The sequence below is a fragment of the Centruroides sculpturatus genome, unplaced genomic scaffold, assembly GCF_000671375.1.
Source record: "Centruroides sculpturatus isolate CEXI.00-Female unplaced genomic scaffold, Cexi_2.0 scaffold399, whole genome shotgun sequence".
Classification (NCBI taxonomy): Eukaryota; Metazoa; Arthropoda; class Arachnida; order Scorpiones; family Buthidae; genus Centruroides; species Centruroides sculpturatus.
Window position 1 is genome coordinate 611709 of NW_019384665.1, and position 21751 is coordinate 633459.

Consider the following 21751-nt stretch of genomic DNA (forward strand, 5'->3'; position numbering starts at 1 on the left):
TGTGTGTGTGTGTGTGTGTGTGTGTGTGTGTGTGTGTGTGTGTGTACATGTTTATATATAAAAACAAATCAAAAGTTTACTCTTAAAGTTACATAAACAAACAGATAACAGATAAGCTGTGAAGAAAATTTAATTAATATCAAAAATATCTGTAAACAACTGGAGGAAATGATACTGTATGCATAGTCAAAAATCCACACCTTTTAAATTCCAGTTTAACTGATATAAAATAAAAATCTGATTTTAACAATTTACTAATTTTCTTTTGGTTTCTACTTAGCTCAATTTTAGTTTTAATTTTTATAATTTGACCAGCAGATGAGCCGGTGTTGCTCGGGCAAAAAACAACAACAAAGATTAAGAATATTAGATTATTTCGTACTTCTAATTCTTCTATTCTAGTAACCCCTAGTGGGTGTTCTAGCATCAGTGGTGTCATTCCGTGATATAATAAATTCCTATTATAAATAAAAATAATAATATACCGAATTTCTTATGGCATACCCTACTAAAACATAGCCAAAAACGCAAGAAACCGCATCAAATAATAATATACTGAATTTATTGTTAATTTAAATAATAGCTAGGGCATCCCTAGTGGCCACTTTTGGCATACCATGATATAACCTAGTTTTTCAGCTTTATATAGTAGATTTAAAATCGTTAACAATTAAAATGGCAAAACCATGTTTTGCCAAGACTATGTATTGGAGACTCACTACTAAGTGGAATCACTTTGACACTCAAGGCGGGTCTCGTTCTTATTCTCCAATCTTCTTTGGTATTGCTGCTTTTTGGCACGATTGTTTAAACTTTGCTGGCCATGACCATGAGGTCGTCCATGAGGCATTTTCAATGAAATTAACCTAACCAATTTTGAAATTTCTCTCCATTGCATGTCGGCCCCGGGTTGAATAATGAAAATTTCCTGTTTTTGAAAAAATAATCATGGCTATTGTATCATCTGAAATTTTTTATTTTGCACAAACAATATACAGTTTAACCCAATTATAACATCATTGGATGTAACGACGACCCTAATATAACATCAAATTTTTATTGGTCCCACAATTTACTATACTAAATAATGTTAAAAAAAACCCACTTGTAACGACATAAAACTGTTTTAACATCATATTTGAAGCACTCCCAAATTTACAAAATTAGATTACAAATTTTATTTAACATAGAAGAAACTACGCGTTCAGTCCTAAGGTCAGAGTTCACTTCTTAGAATGACTGTGGGTGGTACTCTCCCCCACCTGACTTCGATGGGTGCCTGTTTGTAGAAGAAGGTCGTCATTTTGTATTTTATTTTGACTTGGTTTTCGGTCGCCTGACTACCTACAAGTCTGGATTTTTTATGCGCAAATGATTTGGGCACCTAATACTCTGTGCCAAATATAAACTCTCGACATGTACTCCTTCATACCTCTATACTGGTAACATAAAATGGCAGTACAATTTTATAAACAAGACGTAGTCTTGTCAATAATATATTTAAGGTTTTTTTTTATATGGTAACTTTTATAAATTTATGAACTTTTAATTTACTCATTTATGAAATAATAATTCAAAAAGAAATAAATTTAAAATATAAAATAATATTTAAACTAAGCAGAAAATGAAAATTAAAAATAACATTTTAAACTAAAATAAACATTATTTTGGCTGTTTATTATTGTTTGTTAAATATTTAAGATATTAAAATGAATACAAGATTTGACAGTTGATGAAAATTGTAATAATAAAATTAAAATGTAATTTAATTATTACAAATGACCACTAATCTAGTTTCATTAAAAGAAATATTCTAATTTTTAAAAATTAAGTTCACTTTAGATATAGTTCTTTATTTTTATTTCATAACAACTTATTAATTTCTTAAAATAAGAATTCTTTCACTTTTAAGGTTTTAAAAATCCTTAAAAATGGATTAAAGAAATTTAACAAATTTAATTCACCTATGGCAAGATTGAATTTCTTCTAAGGTTGCTTTTCTGGACCTTATTCTCTGGAAAAAATAAACAAACAAATAAATTTACTTCATCAAAATTATTTATTGTTTCAATTCTTATTATAAAAATTTTCATTATTTTTATACTTTAAAAGTTAAATAAATTATAATTTTTAAAGTTACTTTTGTTCTTGTAGCTATTGGTAAAGACTTTAATGTTAAATATATACAATAATGAAACTTCAAGAATAAAATTGATTTCATAATAAAAATATTTAAGTTAAAATTGATTTTTTTACATCAAATACATTTAAACCAAAAATAAATAATACTGTAAATAGTCTTTAAAGTTTGGAATATTCTGGTATTTTGTAACTTAATATCTTTCTAATATTAAGTTTTAATTTCTTCAATCTGATATTTTCATTGCATGTGCAACTTTCCATAAAGCATAATTAAGCAAATAGCAAAACTTTTTAAAATTCTTAAAAATAGTATATTTAGGATAAGAATGATTTAATAAAAAAATAAATTATTAATATTTCAATTACTGTTTGATTCAATATTAAAGTAAAAAATATTAATTGCATTTATTATAAGATCTTTAATTTTATAAATTCATACGTATATGTATTAGGGTGGTTCATAAAATTTTTTTTTTTTGTTTTTCAGTTTGGCCATCCCGTAAATTTGTAACATGTATCCATAGCAATAACATTGTATAATTTCAGATGGCTAGCTTTAGCAGAAAAGGGCACTCAATTGAGTGCTGTTTTTAAAATTTTTGTGAAAAATGCTTGATCTTGATTTTTTGTTACAGGTTAGTTTCATGTGTTAAATTAATCGAATCTACTTTTAAATACAACTGTTAAAGAGTTTTATAGATAAACATAAAAAACTTTGGTACTTATTTACTAGACTATGAGTGAATCAGTGCATTAAAATGAGTTTATCAACTCAAAAAACGACAACATTTTTCTACTTGGATGTCAGGATCTTGAGCCATTGGTAAGGATTAACCAACTTCCAACTTTTCAACAAGTTCTACTTCGTTATCACCACACATTAAATAAATCAAAAAATGTGAAAAATTCTGCGCATATGCTCATTCAATAAGTCATAGAGGTGTGGAGCAAATCTGGTATTCCGACCAGACAACCAAATCACTGCATTGAAAAACTTATAAAAATTCATAAGGAATGGCTGCTTTTAAAGAAAAATAAAACAAGAGATTCGGAAGCACAGAAAATTAGAGAGCATTTGTTTACAGAAGAGCTAGACAAACTTTTTGATATTGCCCATGCAAACGCCATGAACTCAATTAAAAGTGCAAAAAGCAGAGTTTCTTATTGATCAAAGAGGTGAGCATAAGATGATTATGACACTGATTGACAAGAAGCTGGAAAAGACCAAAGAACATTTTCTAAAACGAAAACAAAGAGCTGAAGAATTAAGAGAAAAGGCCACTAAAAGTAATGCTTCGACTTCAGTACTGTCAAGTCAAGAACTACAACTTGATTTCAGCTTCAGTAGCACTTCTAATGCCGCTAGCACTTTAAAAGATAAGCAAGATGATGATTTTGTGGTTGCTTTACCAAAAAAGACACAGAGCACTACCAGAGCCAGTGACGTTGTACCATCGACTAGTGGTATATTTACACAACATGTTACCAGCACTCTTGATCATAACAAAATAACTGACTGAGAAGCAATGGGCTGATTATTCCATTGTCTGCCACACTTGGTTGTAATCCCACTTCACTTCCAATCTCTCAAAGCACAATTCGACGTGACAGAATTCAATGTGAATATAAAAGAAACATTTGACCCAACTTATCCACTTGTAATACATTGGGATGGGAAAATACTGCCTGATATAATAGGTAATAAGAAAGTAGAGCACCTTCTGATTCTTGTCTCCGGTAATGGTTGTGAAAAACTATTAGGCGTACCCAAACTTACTGCATGAACAGGGAAAAACACGTCCGATGCTGTTTTTGACACAATGGAACAGTGGAATGTCACAAATAAAGTCCGAGCTATAAGTTTTGACACTACTGCCTCTAACACCGATGCCAATAAAAAAGTGTGCACTCTCCTAGAAGCAAAGACGGGCCATGATCTTTTATGGTTTGCTTGTCGTCATCACATTTGAAATAATGTTTTCAAAAATATTTACACTGTGCTTTGGGCCATCAAGCTCTCCTATGATTCCATTATTCAAGAGATTCAGCGATGTTTGGGATACATTTCCAAAAGAGCACTATGATTGTCTTGACTCCAATATTAGCATGGAACAGTTTGCTGAAAACACTCTTGAGAGTCTTACAACTTCTGTAGCTGGAAAAAAACAAGTTTGCGATGATTACAATGAGCTAATACAGCTCATAATGATTGTTCTGAACAAACCACCTGTGAGGATTCATTGGTGTGCCCCGGGACCAATACATCATGCTTGATGGATGGCAAAACTGCTGTATACTAGGTACATATTATATATATATTATGTATGCAAATTAATATTTATAGCAAAATTTGAAAAAATTCAACTGCAAAAAAATTTTATGCAGTTGAATTTTCCACAAATACTTTGTATTAATTAAATTTTTGCATTTTTTCCCCCATGATTATCTACTTGTTTTATATAGGTCAAGGTCATCAACTTACATTACATTAAATTAATGTTTAATATTTCAGTGTTGTATAAATTCTCAAATTTACATCCATTACTTTTCAATCATGTTTTCTGCAGTCTAGATGATTTAATCATTGGCAGCTATCAGAAAATATGTTTTAATACCTTGCACATGTGTAATGAATAAGATATTTCTTTTTAATAACTGTTGACAAAATTTTGCTATATTCAGCTGTTGTAATATTTAAACATTAATGTTCAACAAAGAAATGTATGCACTTATATAATACATCAGACAAGTAGTTATTGTTAATTTATATGATAAGTTATTTTAAAAAATTATTGAAATGTTTATAATAAACTTCAAATGTTATCAAAGCACACAACAATCATTTCAAACTTACTTCACATCGTGAAATTAAACCTGTTTCTTGTAACCTTGCCCATATACTTTGTAATCTTCCACCATGTTCAGGATGATGTGAATTATTCCCACAAATACACTGATGTTTCAGCATTAAACTATCATAAACAACACCTGAAAAGGTAATGATTAAAGTATTAATCTAAAACTAAAAATTAGACTAATTTAGACATTTATACAAAATTTAATTCTTTACAATATCTACAATCTTACCAGTTGTAAATGTATGTCTTGTTGTAACAGAATTATCAGGAGGACTTCCTACTGGACTTAAAGCAACAAGAGGACTGGAAAGAGCACGAGACAGTGGTCGAGCTGTATGTATCCGAGATGTAAATGCAGTTCCTTAAATATTCAATTTCAATATTTTAGAATAATAAGTTATCTAAAATTAATTGTTTTATTATTCAATTTCTACTTATTTTTTATCTTATTTNTTTCAGAAACTCTATAATATGAAATATGTAGAATGTTTTACTCAAAAGTGATGATTTAAAAATAAACTTGCCATACAAAGTATGATTTATGATCAAGAGTGTAAACTAGTTAGAAAGATATTACATCCATATGATGTAAAATATGTAATTTTTGATTATCTGGAATATACAGATAAATAAATATCGATATAAAATTTGCTTTAGAGATGATGATAAAGCACACTGTGTATTTAAAAGTAAATAAAATATTCCAAACATTACCTGTGAAGTCGAGCTTGGGCAACTTGAGCGTCAGTTATGACAGTTCCTGGTGGATATATATTTGGTACTAATGCAATGTTTGATGTGCGTGCTTGTTCTAATACTTTCATTCTATGTTCAATATACACTGGACTAGTTGGAGTGAATTCACCATCTATGACTAAAAATAATCATTTTTATTATTTTTTTTTTAAACTTTTTTTTAAATAACTATAACTAATACTTTAAGATTAATATTTTTAGTCAAAAAATATGTGTATTTGGAATATCAGTATATATTTAAACTGCTATTTAACATTTGAAACATTCACTAGATAAACAACATTCCATTAGTGCTAATATTAGCTTCTACTTAAACAGTTACTTGACATTTATAAACAGAATGTTGAAAAAGAAATAAAATTTCCAAAAACAGATTCATTAATTTTGTAAATATTTTTTTTTGTTTTTTGCTATTACTAGGGAAAAAACTAAAAAAAAAATTCAAAATACCTGGTAAGGCTGGATAAAATGGCAACACATCCTGGTGTTGTGCAGTTAATCATTCAGAAAACTTAATACATTGCATACTAACAAAAAATTTTATTTATTGCTGTTAGTAATATTTAATAATACTTTAGTAACAAATATAACAAATTAGTTTAATTTCTTGAGAATAGTTAGTAAATTCTATAAATTAGTATTTTGATTGTAAGTTTTACCTTCATTGATTTGTGGTGTATGTTGCTCCATCAAGTTTTGTTGTTGAAAAAATGTTTCATGTTGTTTAATAATATCTACATCACCATTATCATCTTTCCTTTTACCATCAGTCAAATCAATCACTTCTGGTGGAGAAACTTGCTGTTCATTACACGAGTCTTTCATTTCTTGTGCCATAACTGCTTCATTTTCTTCTTCAACATTTTCAACTTGACTTTTACTACCTGCTCTTGTTAAAACTGTTTGACGTATGTGCTAAAGATAGTAAAAAACTTTGTTTTTAATAATGAATTAAAATTTTACTTATTTAAATGCATTTTTATGTATGATGATAAACACCACTAACTTAAGAATGCAATTATTTTGATTTTACTGTTATGAATTAAATATAAGTAAAATATTAATTAATTATTAATTACCTATATTCTAAATAGGACTTTATACAAAAATTATCAATTATAATTTTATCGTGTAATAACTTAGATCTTGTAATAACTTTTTGTTATTAATTTATTTTAAGATTATTTTTATAAAAAATATATAATGACTTATAATATCTGAGCCAATAATATCAGATTAGTAGTTAAAACTGTCACCATTTGGCTATGATTAATGATACAGATAATTAATCAAAGTTGTAATAGTAGCAATGATTTGCAACTGTTTTATAATTCTGAAATTTTAATTAATGTGTCAAATTAAGAAAATAATTTACGAAAGTAATTAATCCAAATTTTATGGTTTTTCTGTTTTTTTTAAAAATAAGTCAATGTCTTCAATTATGTTCTTTCACACTCCTCAGGAACACAGTTGTCTTTTCCTGATGAAGTTGACCTTTCATTAGAGGCTACTCATCCACTGAGATGTGTGAAAGGATGTGAGAAATAGGTTTGTTGATTTTTAAATATTAATGTTATCCTGGCAAATGCATGACTTTATTTTGATCAGTTACAGGCTAGACCAGGAATCTCCAAAGTGGTTGATATGGAATTTTTGGGGGGTTGAAAATTTGTCACAGATACATTGAAAATGATTCATTAAAAATTATTAGTCCAATTAGTTATATTTATGAAATTCAAGATAATTGTACATTCATGACTTGTAAATAGATCTTTTCTATGAAAATGTTGTGTGAGTTAATAATTCTAGTTCATCAGATTTATTTATTATTGTTTATGCAAAATACACATTAATATAAAGTAGTGGTCCTGTGAATGAAGACAGGCATTTCAATGTTAAAAAAATAGAAATCAATTTTTAATGAATAAATATTTTTAAAAATTTAGTTATTGCTATACACCAGATATTAATTATTCCAAAAATCTCCATATTAAAATTTAATTAGTTCATTTCTATTTCAGAAATTCTTGATGTAACTAATGTGCAATAAATTATCAATTATTATTAACAAAATACTGAAATGTCAGTTTACCATATTTTTATATTCTAGAATAACATTAAGTGTTAAATGATTAAAGTATGAAATTTGACAAATGATAGCTTTTCCTTTAGAATTGATTTTTTTAAACATTTTATCATGCTTAAAATAAAAATACTTGAAAATATTTTACCTGTTTGAGCAAATTGTGTTGTTGCTGTTGTTCAAAAAGCTGTTTTTCTCTTAATAACTGTTCACTTTGTTGAGGAGATAAAATAAGATTTTGTGGTTGGAGCATAGGATGGCCTAGAGGAAGAGGGGCTGACTGAGTCCTACCAAGTGGCCTGTGAATATTTCTAATCGAAAAATAATAATATAACTAAATAATTTTGTATTGCATATCAAAGTCTATCATTGTTAAATTAAATATAAACCTAATAGATTTTAATTTTGTCTATGAAAAATTGTTGTTATTTGAGATTCAACAAATGCATTTGTACATAAAGATAATTCAAACTTCTTTTATTTGAAATAAATATTTTATTTAATAAAACAAAATTACAATGAATCCATTATTGATCTGACAGAATTTGAAGCAGTAAATGTAATTAAAATTATTGACGTCTTAATTTTATCATGAACTAAAGNTATTATATAACTCTTTCTTGAGTTATGTAGTACTTCACTCTAAAGCAAACTTATTTCAATATTTGTAGCTTAACATTCCAAAAATCTTGATAAATATTAATGTATAGTATGCAACTGCTCTGAAGAAAATAATTGAAGAAATAAATTGAATCATTTCATATTAAAAAATCAAAATTTTGAGTTAAAAGAACACAAAAAGGCTAATAAAATGACTGTTTACTTTCTGGTCACAATAAATAAAAATTTACAAATTATTAGAAAGTAAAATATCATCCTTAAAGAAGAAAATAAAGAATACACTCAGTGACAAAAAAGTATGTATCAACAAAGATGTTGGAATTGAATGAAATTTTATTAGTATAAAAGTAATGATTATGGTAATAAGTGATTACAATATCTTGGCAGACAGACAGTTCTGACAGAACAATGATACAATTTAAAACAACCTTTAGTACCTTCCTGTTGTCTAAATACATCCAGTCAGTCAAGAACAAGATATACAGACACCAAATGCTATCCTGCAACAGATTTTACCACAGATGTTGCAATGCCATTCCAGATCTCTCATGTTCATAGATAATCAAAGCTGGCATTCCATCTAATTCCATAAATGCTCACTGGATGACAAATGTAAAGACAGGGCAGGCCAAGGAAGTGCACTAATGTGAAGAGATATTCCTGAAAAATCCTAGTTGGTTGGTAGAAAAGGTAACATCAGGGCAGGATATCTGTACAATCTGTACCTTGCACCACTATTATAGGTGACCAGTATGAGAGGGTCTCCAGACTCCAGCAGCAGGGATAGTACCACTAAATAGTAAAGACAAAAGTCAAGCACTCACCAGTGGTCCTCCATACTAACACAATACTTGTTCATTCTCAAACAGGAACCAGGATTTGCTCCTAAAGATAATATTCTGTCAGTCTGTAGCAATCCATGCTTCTCTGACATGGCACCACTGCAAACAAAGCCAATGATGTTGCACTGACAAATGATACGAGATGGGATTCTGTAGCAAGGATTTCACCTGTCTCTGGAAGGTAGACAAAGATGCTGTTGAAGCTGTTTGTTCTTGTTTCATGATCAAAAAATCATCTCTTCTGGTTGTCGGAGAGGTCCAGAGCCTGCTACTATGTATATATAAATTCCTTCATATATCCACTGCTCTCAAAAAATCTCCAGTCAGGTCATAATGGGCAATTTGGGCAACACCCATCCTGATCTCTCAAGCCAGATGATGTGGTCTTTCTCAAACTTCAGCAACCATGTGTAATGCCTTTGACTGAACTGTATAAGCATGCAAAGTATTTGAAGATCTCCAAATAAGTACTCTGTAAATTCTGAACATAGTGAGCCTCTGCAAGCCTTTATATAGGATACTGGAGTAGCAATTTTAAGGCATTCTGGTAGCATTACTTGGCATACAATAAGACAATAACTGCAATCATTTACATACTTGCCCAAGATACAGCTGCATGCTGAGTTTTGCAGTAATCAAACAATTCTATCTAGGTGCATAACTTTTTTTAATGGGTACATTTCAGAAAATAGTCAAACCTGATTATTAAAGGCATTGAAAAAAGTGTTAAGCTACAGAAATACTAACCAAAGCAATTACTGTTAATTAAAAAAACATAAGGCAGTGTTACACATAAAATTAACAAACGAACTAACTAAAATTTTAAGAATTCTAATCCAAATGAATGATGATTTCTTGGTCTTCAATGTGCACTTAGTCGTATCTAAATAAATAAATATAATTGAATATTTGCCTCTCAAATAAATATTTTATTACATGAATAAAAAATATACGTTATAGTTTTTACACAGAATATTCCGAAATTATTTCGAATACTTTTAGAAAACATTATTATTTCTGAACTCATAATTTACGCAATGCCTTCCACCGGAAACAATGGCAACTTTTATTCTATGACGTCATTCAAAATGACCCGCGACGTTAGTGCGTCGCGTCGTATTAAGTCGCAAGATCGCGCGCGACTAGAGACTAAGCTATTTTCAGAAACTCTATAATATGAAATATGTAGAATGTTTTACTCAAAAGTGATGATTTAAAAATAAACTTGCCATACAAAGTATGATTTATGATCAAGAGTGTAAACTAGTTAGAAAGATATTACATCCATATGATGTAAAATATGTAATTTTTGATTATCTGGAATATACAGATAAATAAATATCGATATAAAATTTGCTTTAGAGATGATGATAAAGCACACTGTGTATTTAAAAGTAAATAAAATATTCCAAACATTACCTGTGAAGTCGAGCTTGGGCAACTTGAGCGTCAGTTATGACAGTTCCTGGTGGATATATATTTGGTACTAATGCAATGTTTGATGTGCGTGCTTGTTCTAATACTTTCATTCTATGTTCAATATACACTGGACTAGTTGGAGTGAATTCACCATCTATGACTAAAAATAATCATTTTTATTATTTTTTTTTTAAACTTTTTTTTAAATAACTATAACTAATACTTTAAGATTAATATTTTTAGTCAAAAAATATGTGTATTTGGAATATCAGTATATATTTAAACTGCTATTTAACATTTGAAACATTCACTAGATAAACAACATTCCATTAGTGCTAATATTAGCTTCTACTTAAACAGTTACTTGACATTTATAAACAGAATGTTGAAAAAGAAATAAAATTTCCAAAAACAGATTCATTAATTTTGTAAATATTTTTTTTTTTTTTTTGCTATTACTAGGGAAAAAACTAAAAAAAAAATTCAAAATACCTGGTAAGGCTGGATAAAATGGCAACGATGATTGAAGCATATGTGATGTGAGGGGTATTCCTAAGCGAGATGCCGCCATTGCTCGTACCTGTGCCTCTGATGTTGCGACTAAAGATTTACTTTCCTAAAATATATATAAATATTCTGTAATATCTTATATATGTATAGAAATTAAGTATTAGGCTATAAACGTATGTTATTTTTATCAATTTCTTTCAAACATATATTTACATTGATTATGAGAGATTACTAAAAATACTAAAAGAATGCATTAAAACATGAAAATAAAAAAAAGCAAATCATAAAAAAAACTACTTTGCATCTTATGACAGCAAGAAGTCTTATTGAAATCTTACATAACATTAATATAGAAATATAATTAAATTAATTTTTGTGAGGATTAACACATTAAAAACTTATAAATAGAAAATAAATTGCAGGATGATCATATATTATGAATCTTATAAACAATTATCAATTTACAGTCAAACCATGATTAATCATTCTCCTAAGCAGCAGCACCCTAATAAAGCAGCAAATGAATCCTTTAAACTGATCTTCCTCTTAAATATTAAATGAAGGACCCTTCAGTATCTGTGAATTAGTTGTATTGTAAAACAACATTGTTATCACCAAATAACAACTTTCAAACACAAACTTATGTATGGATTAAATTACTATACATAATTCTTATTGATTGAAGTTTCAGTTAGGCACCACAATTACTGCCAATTTCAGAGCTAAACAAAGTAAACTAGTGATGACACTATATTCGACTGTATATCCATAATTCTAATATCTATCTATTTAGTAAAACTATTTCTAAGTTCAAAATTGTACATTATTGAGATCTTTCTGTAACTTTATCATTGATTGATGAAGTTTTCTACTATGTAAAATAAAATCTGATTCTTAAAATTACAATTCTAATATAGTTTAATTGACAAGTTTTTCAAATTTTTAATAACTTCATCTTTGTATAAACAAAAATCCATCAAGAATAAATCATTTTAACAAAAAATATATATATGTAGTTTTTCCGTCTACATCCTAGCTACAGTAAAAGTAATGTTGATCACGCAATGTAAGACGCCCACGTATTCACCTTGGTAATCCAAGGTCGAGTTTGCGTGACAACATTGGCAGTTGACGTGACAGATTTAGAAACAGTGAATTACGAGTCTTTCTCCCCCTTTCATTATTATTACTACTTTCATAATGACGTTTTCGAACCGAAAGATTACAAAATATCGAATTTGTACTTTTTTCTCGTTACTTTTATTTAATATTAATTCGACATTTTGCAAACACTTTCCCCTAAAAAAAGATTAATACAAAATACGTTAGAATAAATAAAGAAAATGCATAAAAAAGAATTCAAAAAAGTTCTCCCCAATAAATAAGTGCACTAAATCTTTTGATTATTAACTTACCAATTTCTTAAAGTGGTTGGAGAATTGGCTGAATTAGCAGCAGCTTCCCTATGCTTTTTATTCAGAACAAACTCTTGTAATTTCTGTTTAACTTCGGAAGACGCAATTGCACCTAGATCAGGGAGAAACAATAATGTACTCTGATAAATCACATTGAAAACTAACTAAATGGTAACTTTTAAATAAAACGAAATCAGCCACATACTCTGCTCGTGTTTCTCCTTTTTCTTCAACTGTTCGATTCTCTCCTTATCTCTACGTTCTTTTTCAATTTTCTGCTCTTCTTCCAATCTCTTTTGATGTTCTAGGTATTCCTAAATAAGGATATATAAATGTATATAAATAATGAATTTTCATCTTATTTTCATAAAATTTTATTATATATGTAAGCAATCACTTTTATTCTCTCCTGCATTTGTTTCTCGTGATGCTCGGCTAGTTGTTGTTGTTGTTGATGGAAGTGCTGTAGGAGGAGTTGCTGCTGCAATTGTTGTTGTTGTTTCAATTGTAGCAGCTGCTGTTGGAATTTCAAATGCTGTTCCTGTAGCGCCGGATTTATGCTATTCGTCATATCTCCGTCGATAATGGTAGCTCCGTCATAAGCGGATCCTAAATCTATAAATTAATCCCTTTTTAATGTCGGCTAGAAGAGGTCAACTGAAAGTCGAATCCTCTTATACGATCTGCAAGCTGGTAATTAAATATGACTAATTCTGAAAAATCAATTATCTTACGAAAGAGGAAAGCGAATTTAATTTTCCAGAGTATAATATTACATCCGCAGTAAGGCTGAGACATATTTCGTTACGTTAAAAATTATATAGAAATTACTGAGCAGAATTTGCGATTTAATTTTCTGAAAACAAAGAAAAAATTTACCTGTTCTTTGAAGTTGCGAATATCGAGCATTAATTTCCATACTATTATGCGAATTCAAATTTTCTGTTTAAAAAGAAAACAACAAAAAATAAGGTTTATACAACTCAATAAAATGCATTTAATAAACAATTCATACATAAAATATACTTAAAAACATTTAATCAGTGAAACTGTCAATATCTAAAATTTTACAGATACACTTATTCAACTTGTAGTAAATTAATGTAATACGATAATCTATTCAGTTGATACGATTTTTTGGCGCAATAAATAAAACCTTTTTTCAAATTTAATAAGACAGTAAAACAGGATTTTATTACCCAAAAAACCGTCATTAATTACAAGCATTGAACTTTAACGAAGGTAATTATAAACATAAAAACCAAACTCTTACAGTTAGCACAACGCACATTAATTGACTTTTTCTTCCTATTTTAAGACCCGTTATAGTGAATGAACACGTTGATTTATCAACGTGTTCATTCACTATTCATTCATTAAAATGAATTACGTAGAAGGCGTGAAAACAATGAGAATAAATTAACGTATAATTGAAACAATTCGATAACATTCGGTACGTGCGACTAAACGGATTTACGGGCCTCCTACTCGATAATGGTTAAAGTACGAGCAAATTTTTTATTTATTTATTTAATTATATTTAACAATTGATAAGGATTCCATCCTTACCAATGATCAAAGCCGAAACGTCTCGTCGTTACGGCGTATTTAAATAGGATGAAGTGAATAAATATCTTCCATCCGAACCGTAATAGTCGCATCTAACAACAGACCAACTCGTTCCTTAAAAATAGACATACCAATTAGGGGGAAAAAAACTATTCATGAACTACGAGACCTTGAATGTATTTATAGAAAATATCCTTCCATTACGGTACGTGATATGGCAGACGAATGTGTTTCTCAGGATTTAAATCTCAACGCGGATTTCAGATCCACAAAACTAAGATAATGGCGTTTAATCAGATTAAAATAACTGTTTTTCACAATAGAAAAGATGGCTTCACTCCACGAAGTCTTGTAAATGTCAAATGATTTCATTTTTTTTGTACAGAAATTAATTAGATCATTTTCCGACTTTAATCCACTTAAGAATCATACTTTGAAGCGATAAATTTCGTGGAGGAGGGCATAAAATAAATTTACGAATACATCTCCAGATTTGAAAGAGGAATGTGTAGCGTGGAGAAACCAGGAAGAGAGGAAAAGGAGACATAAATTTTATCAAACGACAACGATAAGTTCTGGATTCCGGTCGTTGATGGATAACAAATCAAAGTTATATATAACCAAATGTAAAAAGTATGACTCAATGAAGGCGACAAAGCGATGTCAAAGTGCGCGCGCTATTTACTATACTCTTACTATTTTCATTCAGTTGTGTTCAAAGCTGGCAAGTGGAACACAAAAGATAGTATTATCTACAGCTCCCAACATCTTAATGAGCGAGTGTTTGACGTCATTACAGCTATGTATAGATCGCACGCAGACACCGGTCGATCCAAAATACCGCCTACGTACGACGTTCAACCTCCTTTCAATGACGTCAGAATCGGTGACGAGCTTTATGACGTCATTGCCGGTCCATTCCATAATAAGTATTTTGGCACAAGTCTACAGAAATCGATAAATACATAGATCATTCGTCTCCTAAGAACTCGACTAGACACTCGACAAACACAGATGCTCTCCCGGTTAGGGAGAAAAGTCTCCCTTTTGACAGATGTCGAGAAAAATAAACTACAATAAAAGAAAAAAAACGCCAATATAAAAAAAACAATAGTGGATTTTGCAAGACAATTCACTCAGTGTGTGACGCCAACACACACAACCCGGGTCAACGTCTGTGCGGATTCTGTATATATGTATAATAAATAAACTAATTAGTTTTAATAACTCAGCTCATTAACGAGAGAAATGAGTCGTCAAAATTAACAGGTGAATAAGATTTTTAAGTGGTATGCGAGTTCATTTCTATACTGTTTCGTCACATTTTAACCATTATAAAACAAGATTTTTTCTTATTAACAACTATCAGCTTTCGTTATAACCTACTAAACGTCGTTATAAACTCGTGCAAAACCGAACAGCAATCAAAACACTAGCAAAATATTTTTTTAAGCAAGCAAACTTCCTCGGTGTTAACTTTATGCTCCTTACCACAGATATCGGTTTGGTAAATTGTAATTAGCATAATTAACTTAAGGAACGAAATTCAAAACTCAGCGGTTACGAAAGCGGACAGACCAGCAGCAATGACAACTTACCCTTCCGGCAAGGGAAGACAAAATGCACGTCCGTGCCCCTGTCGATTTCCATTGTTTTGATTGAAAATACGATCCTTATCACTCAAATCGAGACGTGGCGGAAGTAAAATTGAAGGAAAACGACTTTTTTCATGGCGAAGGCTGCCAGGATGAACTGCGAGTCGCTAGCGGAAGGCCAAGCTTATAGAGTACGAAGCCAACCCGACGACAGCGCCGCCACTTTTATAAATAGAACTTTTGAGATTATTTTGCCACACCAGCCGAAAAAATCGCCTAACTGTTTACCCGTTTTATTCGTCTGATCTATAAACCTTGACACAGGCAGCTTGGCTGATGCAAAGATTAGCCAAAGTACTGCGCAAAACTTCCTCCCCTCCATTAATAATTAATACACACATTTAACTTGGCTAAAACTCTCAACCCAAACGTAACTCCTCTAAAAATTTATAAACGACAGAAAAACGTGTTGCGTATACAGGACTATTTAATTACAGATTCCTACTATACACCATTTTCCTTTATTGTGTCATATAGCATAAATATAAACGGTATTTTTACTGATATTTATATACTGAACTGGATATTTGTACACTGAACGATAAACTGATATTTATACTGTTGTACGTTTGATTAAGAGCTTTCCAAATGGACAGAGGAACTCTCAACAAAACAAATTAACAATTTATCATAGAGACCGATAACCTAAATAAGGCACGTCATCGGAAATTGATGACGAAGATGATGACATGTCGTAATCCATTACGTTTTAGAAAAAAAAGTAAAAATTCAATTAAACATTACCAAGGTTAATAAGCCATCAATCTATAAAAAAACAACTTATATAAACTCGACTGTCGTCATTTGAACGTTACAATTTTCGAACAACTTTATCTCTTATTTTTTTTTATTACGTATTTTTGATTCTCCTCCCGCTTATGATCCAAATCTTAAAATATCAGTTTAAAAATTCCTGGAAGTTCCCCTTTTAAAAATCAAATGCTTCGACTTAATTTGTTTGGATCCCAGAATAGCACAAAATCTCGTCTTATTTTTAGTAACACCAAATCTTCAAAGTGAAACACGGACAGGAGTGGTTTCACTGCAAACCTGCCTCAACTACAGGAAAAGAGTTTTCCTAAGGAGAGAGAGAGAGGAAGGGAGATATAAACGAGTTGATTTTTACGCAGGAATTTGTAGGATCTTCGATCCATCCAGAAAAACTCATCTCTGATATGACCTTGCCGTTTAAATTGGATGATGATGCGGATGATTAAATGAAATCCTATCGACGCCCTCCTTTTTTTAATGATGTTTCTATGAATTATCCAAAGAATTAAAATTTCTTACTTGAAAACTGTTTTAGAATATACATATTTTTAATTATACAAAAATAAATAATTAAAATCAACAGTGTGAAGGTTAGACGTAATTTTTTTGTTTTATATTTATGAACAAATTCTATTGCCGCTTTGTTCTTTAGTGTTTCTAAATTAACGACGTTTATAATTAATAACACGGCTTCCAAAATTACTTATGAGTAGCCCCATCTGGTAGAATAAATTCTAACTGTAGTGTTTTCATAATTTACTTAAATAATTAATAAAATGTAATATTTTATGTAGCAATTTTCTTACCTGTCGTCTTTGGCTCAGTCATTGATCTAATCAATTACAAACGCAATCATGAGGGAAGAAATTAAAACAATGGAAGCAAAACATTACAAATCTATTTCCTTTTTTGCAGAATTACATTCCTATAAAAGAAAAAAATTAAAAAATGACATTAAATTCTAGTAAAGGAAAAAAAATAAAAATAAATAATTAAAAATCATTATCAAGTATTTAATATTTATACTTAAAAATTAATACAATTCGATAAATATAATTGTAAATAAATTAGTAAATAATGTTTTATTTTATAACAAATGAAAAAACAATACTCGCTCCCGAAGATGATATTTTTTCGATTAAATAAACTTAATCGATCCGTTCAAACTGTTTTTTTTTCTTTAATAAAAAAAAGTATTTTGAGGCATTTGATATAGTGAGAGCCAAATGTTTTGAAAACGGCGCTAGAAGCCACCTGAATCTTCGCGAACGGCTTCAGACACAGAACATCATTCAACAGTCACTTCCAGTAGTACTTAATGACGCAAAGCCTACTTCCAAAGATTCAAACAGACGATCTTTGTTCAAACAAGTGGCTCTTTTAAAACACTTCTGGGGGTCAGGTGTCGCTAGTTCTATGACGGAAAGACACGTGCTGTGACGTCACCGCCGAAGAGAAGGAAAACATAACAAGAGAAACAGAGAAGAGAAAAAATATATGTAACGTGATTTCGAAGTTCTGGCAAAACCAGATGGCAACTTATGTTCATTAGCAGTCAGTTAGCGCGAAATGAGATATTCACTACTACGAGACATGCGAAGTTGTATCTATGACAGTCAATCTTGCATCGATGTAAGAGCGTGTTTACGTCGTTAATGGATCCACTTTGTAACTTTTCTTAATTGATTTAATTATAGACCACCTTCGTCTCGAAAAAGGTTACTTTTTTTAAGGTTTTTACATTCATTTAAGCGTTTATTTAAATCTCTTCTATACGAAAAAGCCAGATCTTAAAGAAGGGTTCTGCAGTTAACATTCAAATGCATTACCGCTTAATTTCTCAGAACAACTATGACACTTTGGCATTACATTTTATTGTGCAACGTCGACTCTATACAATGGCAAGTACCCAAAAATACCCCAAAAATGTCCAGAATAAGGAGCGTCTTGTCGTTCTCCATCTCTTTAGATAAAATTTATTTAATTTTTTAAACTTCCCCTCCATTTTTGTATTTATTTTCAACAATTTAACCGTTTTTAGATTACCATCATGCACGGAGTAGAAGCTGCCATTACGCAATCTGACGTGATTCAGATTTATTCTTTGTAACTCTTCTTAAGTAAGTGTTTCTATTGAGGCGATCGTTTTCTCTTCTTAGAAAATATTAATGATGCGTGATTTTAATAAAAACCTTTATAGTAGCAGTCTACTTCTAACATTTAGTCGCAGCTGGAGTCAATAAAAAGTATTTAAAAACACTAATCACACACACACACACACAAAACATCAAAACATTAGATTATTTAATATTATAAATTTAACAGATAATTAACTTAATTTATAAATTACTATCTTATAAACGTCGATAGTATGAATTAAATTTCTAGATTTTAATTTGAAAGGCAAAAAATCTGAATTTTAATATGAATTATTCAAATAAACTTCAATATTTCATGAATTTTTGATAACATTTTGATATTTTATACTCCTATATAATTTCCATATTTAGATAACAGAAAAGAGAGAAATGGTCAATAATCGTAAGCATAATTTTTCAATTGTTTAAGAAGTTTCGTGTCGCATTCCACCTTTTAAATGTACTGTACTGTACGTAATTGGAAGGGAACGGATAGACAAATTAAGTACATTATCGTCCATTTACTTTTTAAAAAATCCATAAAATTTAATCGACTAATGTTTTAAAGTTTAAGAATACATTCGAAAATAATGACCCATTTTAATTTTAATAATTATAGCTTCGATAGAATAATTAATTAATATAAGATTAATTTGTAAAATTGAAAATCGCAGAAAAGATGGGAATAATTTAAGTTTGAGCGATTATGTAATAAAACTCTTTTGGAGGTTTAACGATAGAAAATTTCGTTTAAATTGGGCTTAGACCTTTCGAATAAGTAAAAAGTTTAATTTATTTATTAGTAATAATCTCTGTTCAATAACCCAGAAATTAATCGTAAATTTAACAGCATTTTTTCGGTATTTCCTTCATTATTCTTAATAAAATTCTTACGCTAACATTAACATTTTTTGCTTAAAACATAGGTAGATTATTAAACCATTTTATTTTATAGTTCAACATACTTTGAATCTCAAAATGAGCTAGTATTTACCCTAGAGAGCAACTTTAAAGAGTCGTAAGTGTTAGATGGGAGGTTATCTACGAGAAACAACAATGTGTGTAAAAAAACAAGCCATTTAGCACATTAATTATAATAAAAATTTAAAAGGGAGAAATGGTAAGTTCTGTGCAAGAATATGACAAGAGAATTTAATTAAAGTTATGTAAATTTATATGCATCGAAAGTTGGAAAAACATAAAAGTGATTAATTTATCATAAAAAATATCATTTGGCAATTTTTTTGCTATCTTTCCTATGGTTTTTTATATATAAGGAACGTACTCTAACGTCCAAATGCAGAGGAAAAAAATTCAATTATTTCAAGTAAAAGAAAAAACAAAATCAATAAATTTTTCCTCTAATTTTTTAACTACTTGCAATATTATGAAAATAACCTCTTCGTTTTCTAATATTAAAATTGTATTATTGCTTAATATTGACTAGTAACGAAAGTTAAATTTATAATCATCATTAATTTTCTAGATATGTAATTCTACTTCAAAATCGATTTAAGATCTAAGCTTTTTATTAATTGAATTAAAATGTCTTGTAAAACAGAATNTTAAATACGTTATTGATTGTCGTTAAAGAAAATATTTCTATATTCTAGTAAAATTTTAATACTAAAACACTTACAGCTGAATTATGAACTGGGGGTCTTCCCAGAGAAATATTTGGCATTGATGGGGAAGAATACAAAGTGAGATCGCTGACACTTCCCTGTCCCGTTAAAGAATGAAATGGAGATGTGCCAGGCTTCTAAAATAATAATAATAAAAAAAGCCATTATCAGTTAAGCAACAATACAAAATCGTACATTCAAATATAAAAATTTTGAGTAAGAGTGACGAAAATTTAAAGCTTTGTGTGAAAAACATTGTGGAAAATTTTAAAATATTCATTTATTTACTCAGAAATTTGAAAATTCGAAAACTTATAATTCACTTTTAAAAACTTACATTTAATTACGTTAATGTGTAAAACATACATTTTTTTAGAAAAACAACGTAAGAAATTTAAAGGAATTTGTATCAATTTTAATTAAAAACAGGTATTTAAATAATTTATCAATTATCAGAAAACCCAACTCTCCGACAAAATCTGGACTGAGACCCATTCAGATTTCAATGTCAAAAACTAAATCAAGTCATTCTATACCACCGTCATTATAAAATCCTATAATTAAACAATAGCAAAAATATCGTAATGTGAACGAAAATTTAGGGGGGAAATAGTAGTAGTTTCATAAGTATATTTATATTGAAAACCATAAAATAAAGAAACGAATTTCTTAATTTAAAAAAAAAATTGTTCGCATAAAGGCCAATTACCAATCATCTAATAATAACACAGAATAAACTATAAAAGGTTTTGCTTAGTCGGAACCGACGTAAAACCTGGATAAATTTTTGATCGTGGTCTATAAATAGAAAGTCTGTCCATCAGCTTACAGAGCTTGGTACGTTGACAGCTTCTTCAGAGTAAAGGGGATAAAAAGGGGTCGACACAACCAACTCCTACTTCCTTTCGAACGGTAGTGTAACTCTCAGCCCAGATTCTAAACTTAGCACACTTCTCCAAATATAAACATTCCCAAATTGTTCTGGCATTCACACGTCCCTATCCGACCCAGATGGTGAAGATGCAATGGCTTGTTTTCTTTCTATCATGTATATCTATATATACGTTACGCTTTCTTAAAAACTTTTTATTCAGCTTTTAAAACTAAGTACTGTGTGAAAGAATATTTTTTTTTTTTATTTTAAGACTTACCTCTTGAATAGACGTAGTGCCACTGTTAGTGTGTATAGAATGTATATTTGCCCCATTAGGGGGAGAATCTGGACTATTTTCATTGGTACAACTCGAGCCGTCAACTAGAAGTAAAGAATATTAAGCATTCAATACTAAACTAATGTTTTAATTAAATTTCAATTAAGAGAATGGAATAAATTTTTTTAAAAAAAGC

At 29.7% G+C, this 21751-nt stretch overlaps 2 protein-coding genes across 5 annotated transcripts in view; both read right to left on the reverse strand.

The window, feature by feature from the left end:
• LOC111626642 (histone deacetylase 4-like) overlaps positions 1–21751 on the reverse strand; it is a 45918-nt gene that overhangs the window by 17666 nt on the left and 6501 nt on the right. For all 3 annotated transcript variants that reach the window (XM_023370092.1, XM_023370090.1, XM_023370091.1), the window contains 9 exons: positions 21556–21659; positions 20419–20541; positions 11214–11337; positions 10722–10881; positions 7988–8150; positions 6416–6671; positions 5230–5361; positions 4997–5130; positions 1965–2014 (listed from right to left, as the gene is read on the reverse strand). In XM_023370092.1, the coding sequence (XP_023225860.1) occupies positions 1965–2014; positions 4997–5130; positions 5230–5361; positions 6416–6671; positions 7988–8150; positions 10722–10881; positions 11214–11337; positions 20419–20541; positions 21556–21659 (1246 nt within the window). The remainder of the gene's footprint in view (positions 1–1964; positions 2015–4996; positions 5131–5229; positions 5362–6415; positions 6672–7987; positions 8151–10721; positions 10882–11213; positions 11338–20418; positions 20542–21555; positions 21660–21751) is intronic.
• LOC111626643 (histone deacetylase 4-like) lies at positions 12608–17576 on the reverse strand. Of its 2 annotated transcripts, none has more exons than XM_023370094.1 (5): positions 17448–17576; positions 13526–13588; positions 13044–13261; positions 12852–12960; positions 12608–12758 (listed from the first exon to the last, which is right to left on the reverse strand). In XM_023370094.1, the coding sequence occupies exons 1-5, from the start codon at positions 17467–17469 to the stop codon at positions 12643–12645; spliced, it is 528 nt and encodes a 175-aa protein (XP_023225862.1). In that variant the 5' UTR covers positions 17470–17576; the 3' UTR covers positions 12608–12642. The 2 variants fall into 2 exon arrangements, with proteins under 2 accessions (XP_023225862.1, XP_023225861.1); XM_023370093.1 differs by lacking the exon at positions 17448–17576 and adding an exon at positions 15814–16046.

What these genes read in the sequence shown, in the direction of transcription:
- LOC111626643 (XM_023370093.1), bottom strand. Translation starts at nt 15,865, where the DNA reads ATGGAAATCGACAGGGGCACGGACGTGCATTTTGTCTTCCCTTGCCGG. An exon ending in TGTCTTCCCTTGCCGGAAGG is followed by an intron (nt 13,589 to 15,813) that starts GTAAGTTGTCAT and finishes CTTTTTAAACAG; the next exon opens with AAAATTTGAATTCGCATAAT. An exon ending in AAATGCAGGAGAGAATAAAA is followed by an intron (nt 12,961 to 13,043) that starts GTGATTGCTTAC and finishes ATCCTTATTTAG; the next exon opens with GAATACCTAGAACATCAAAA.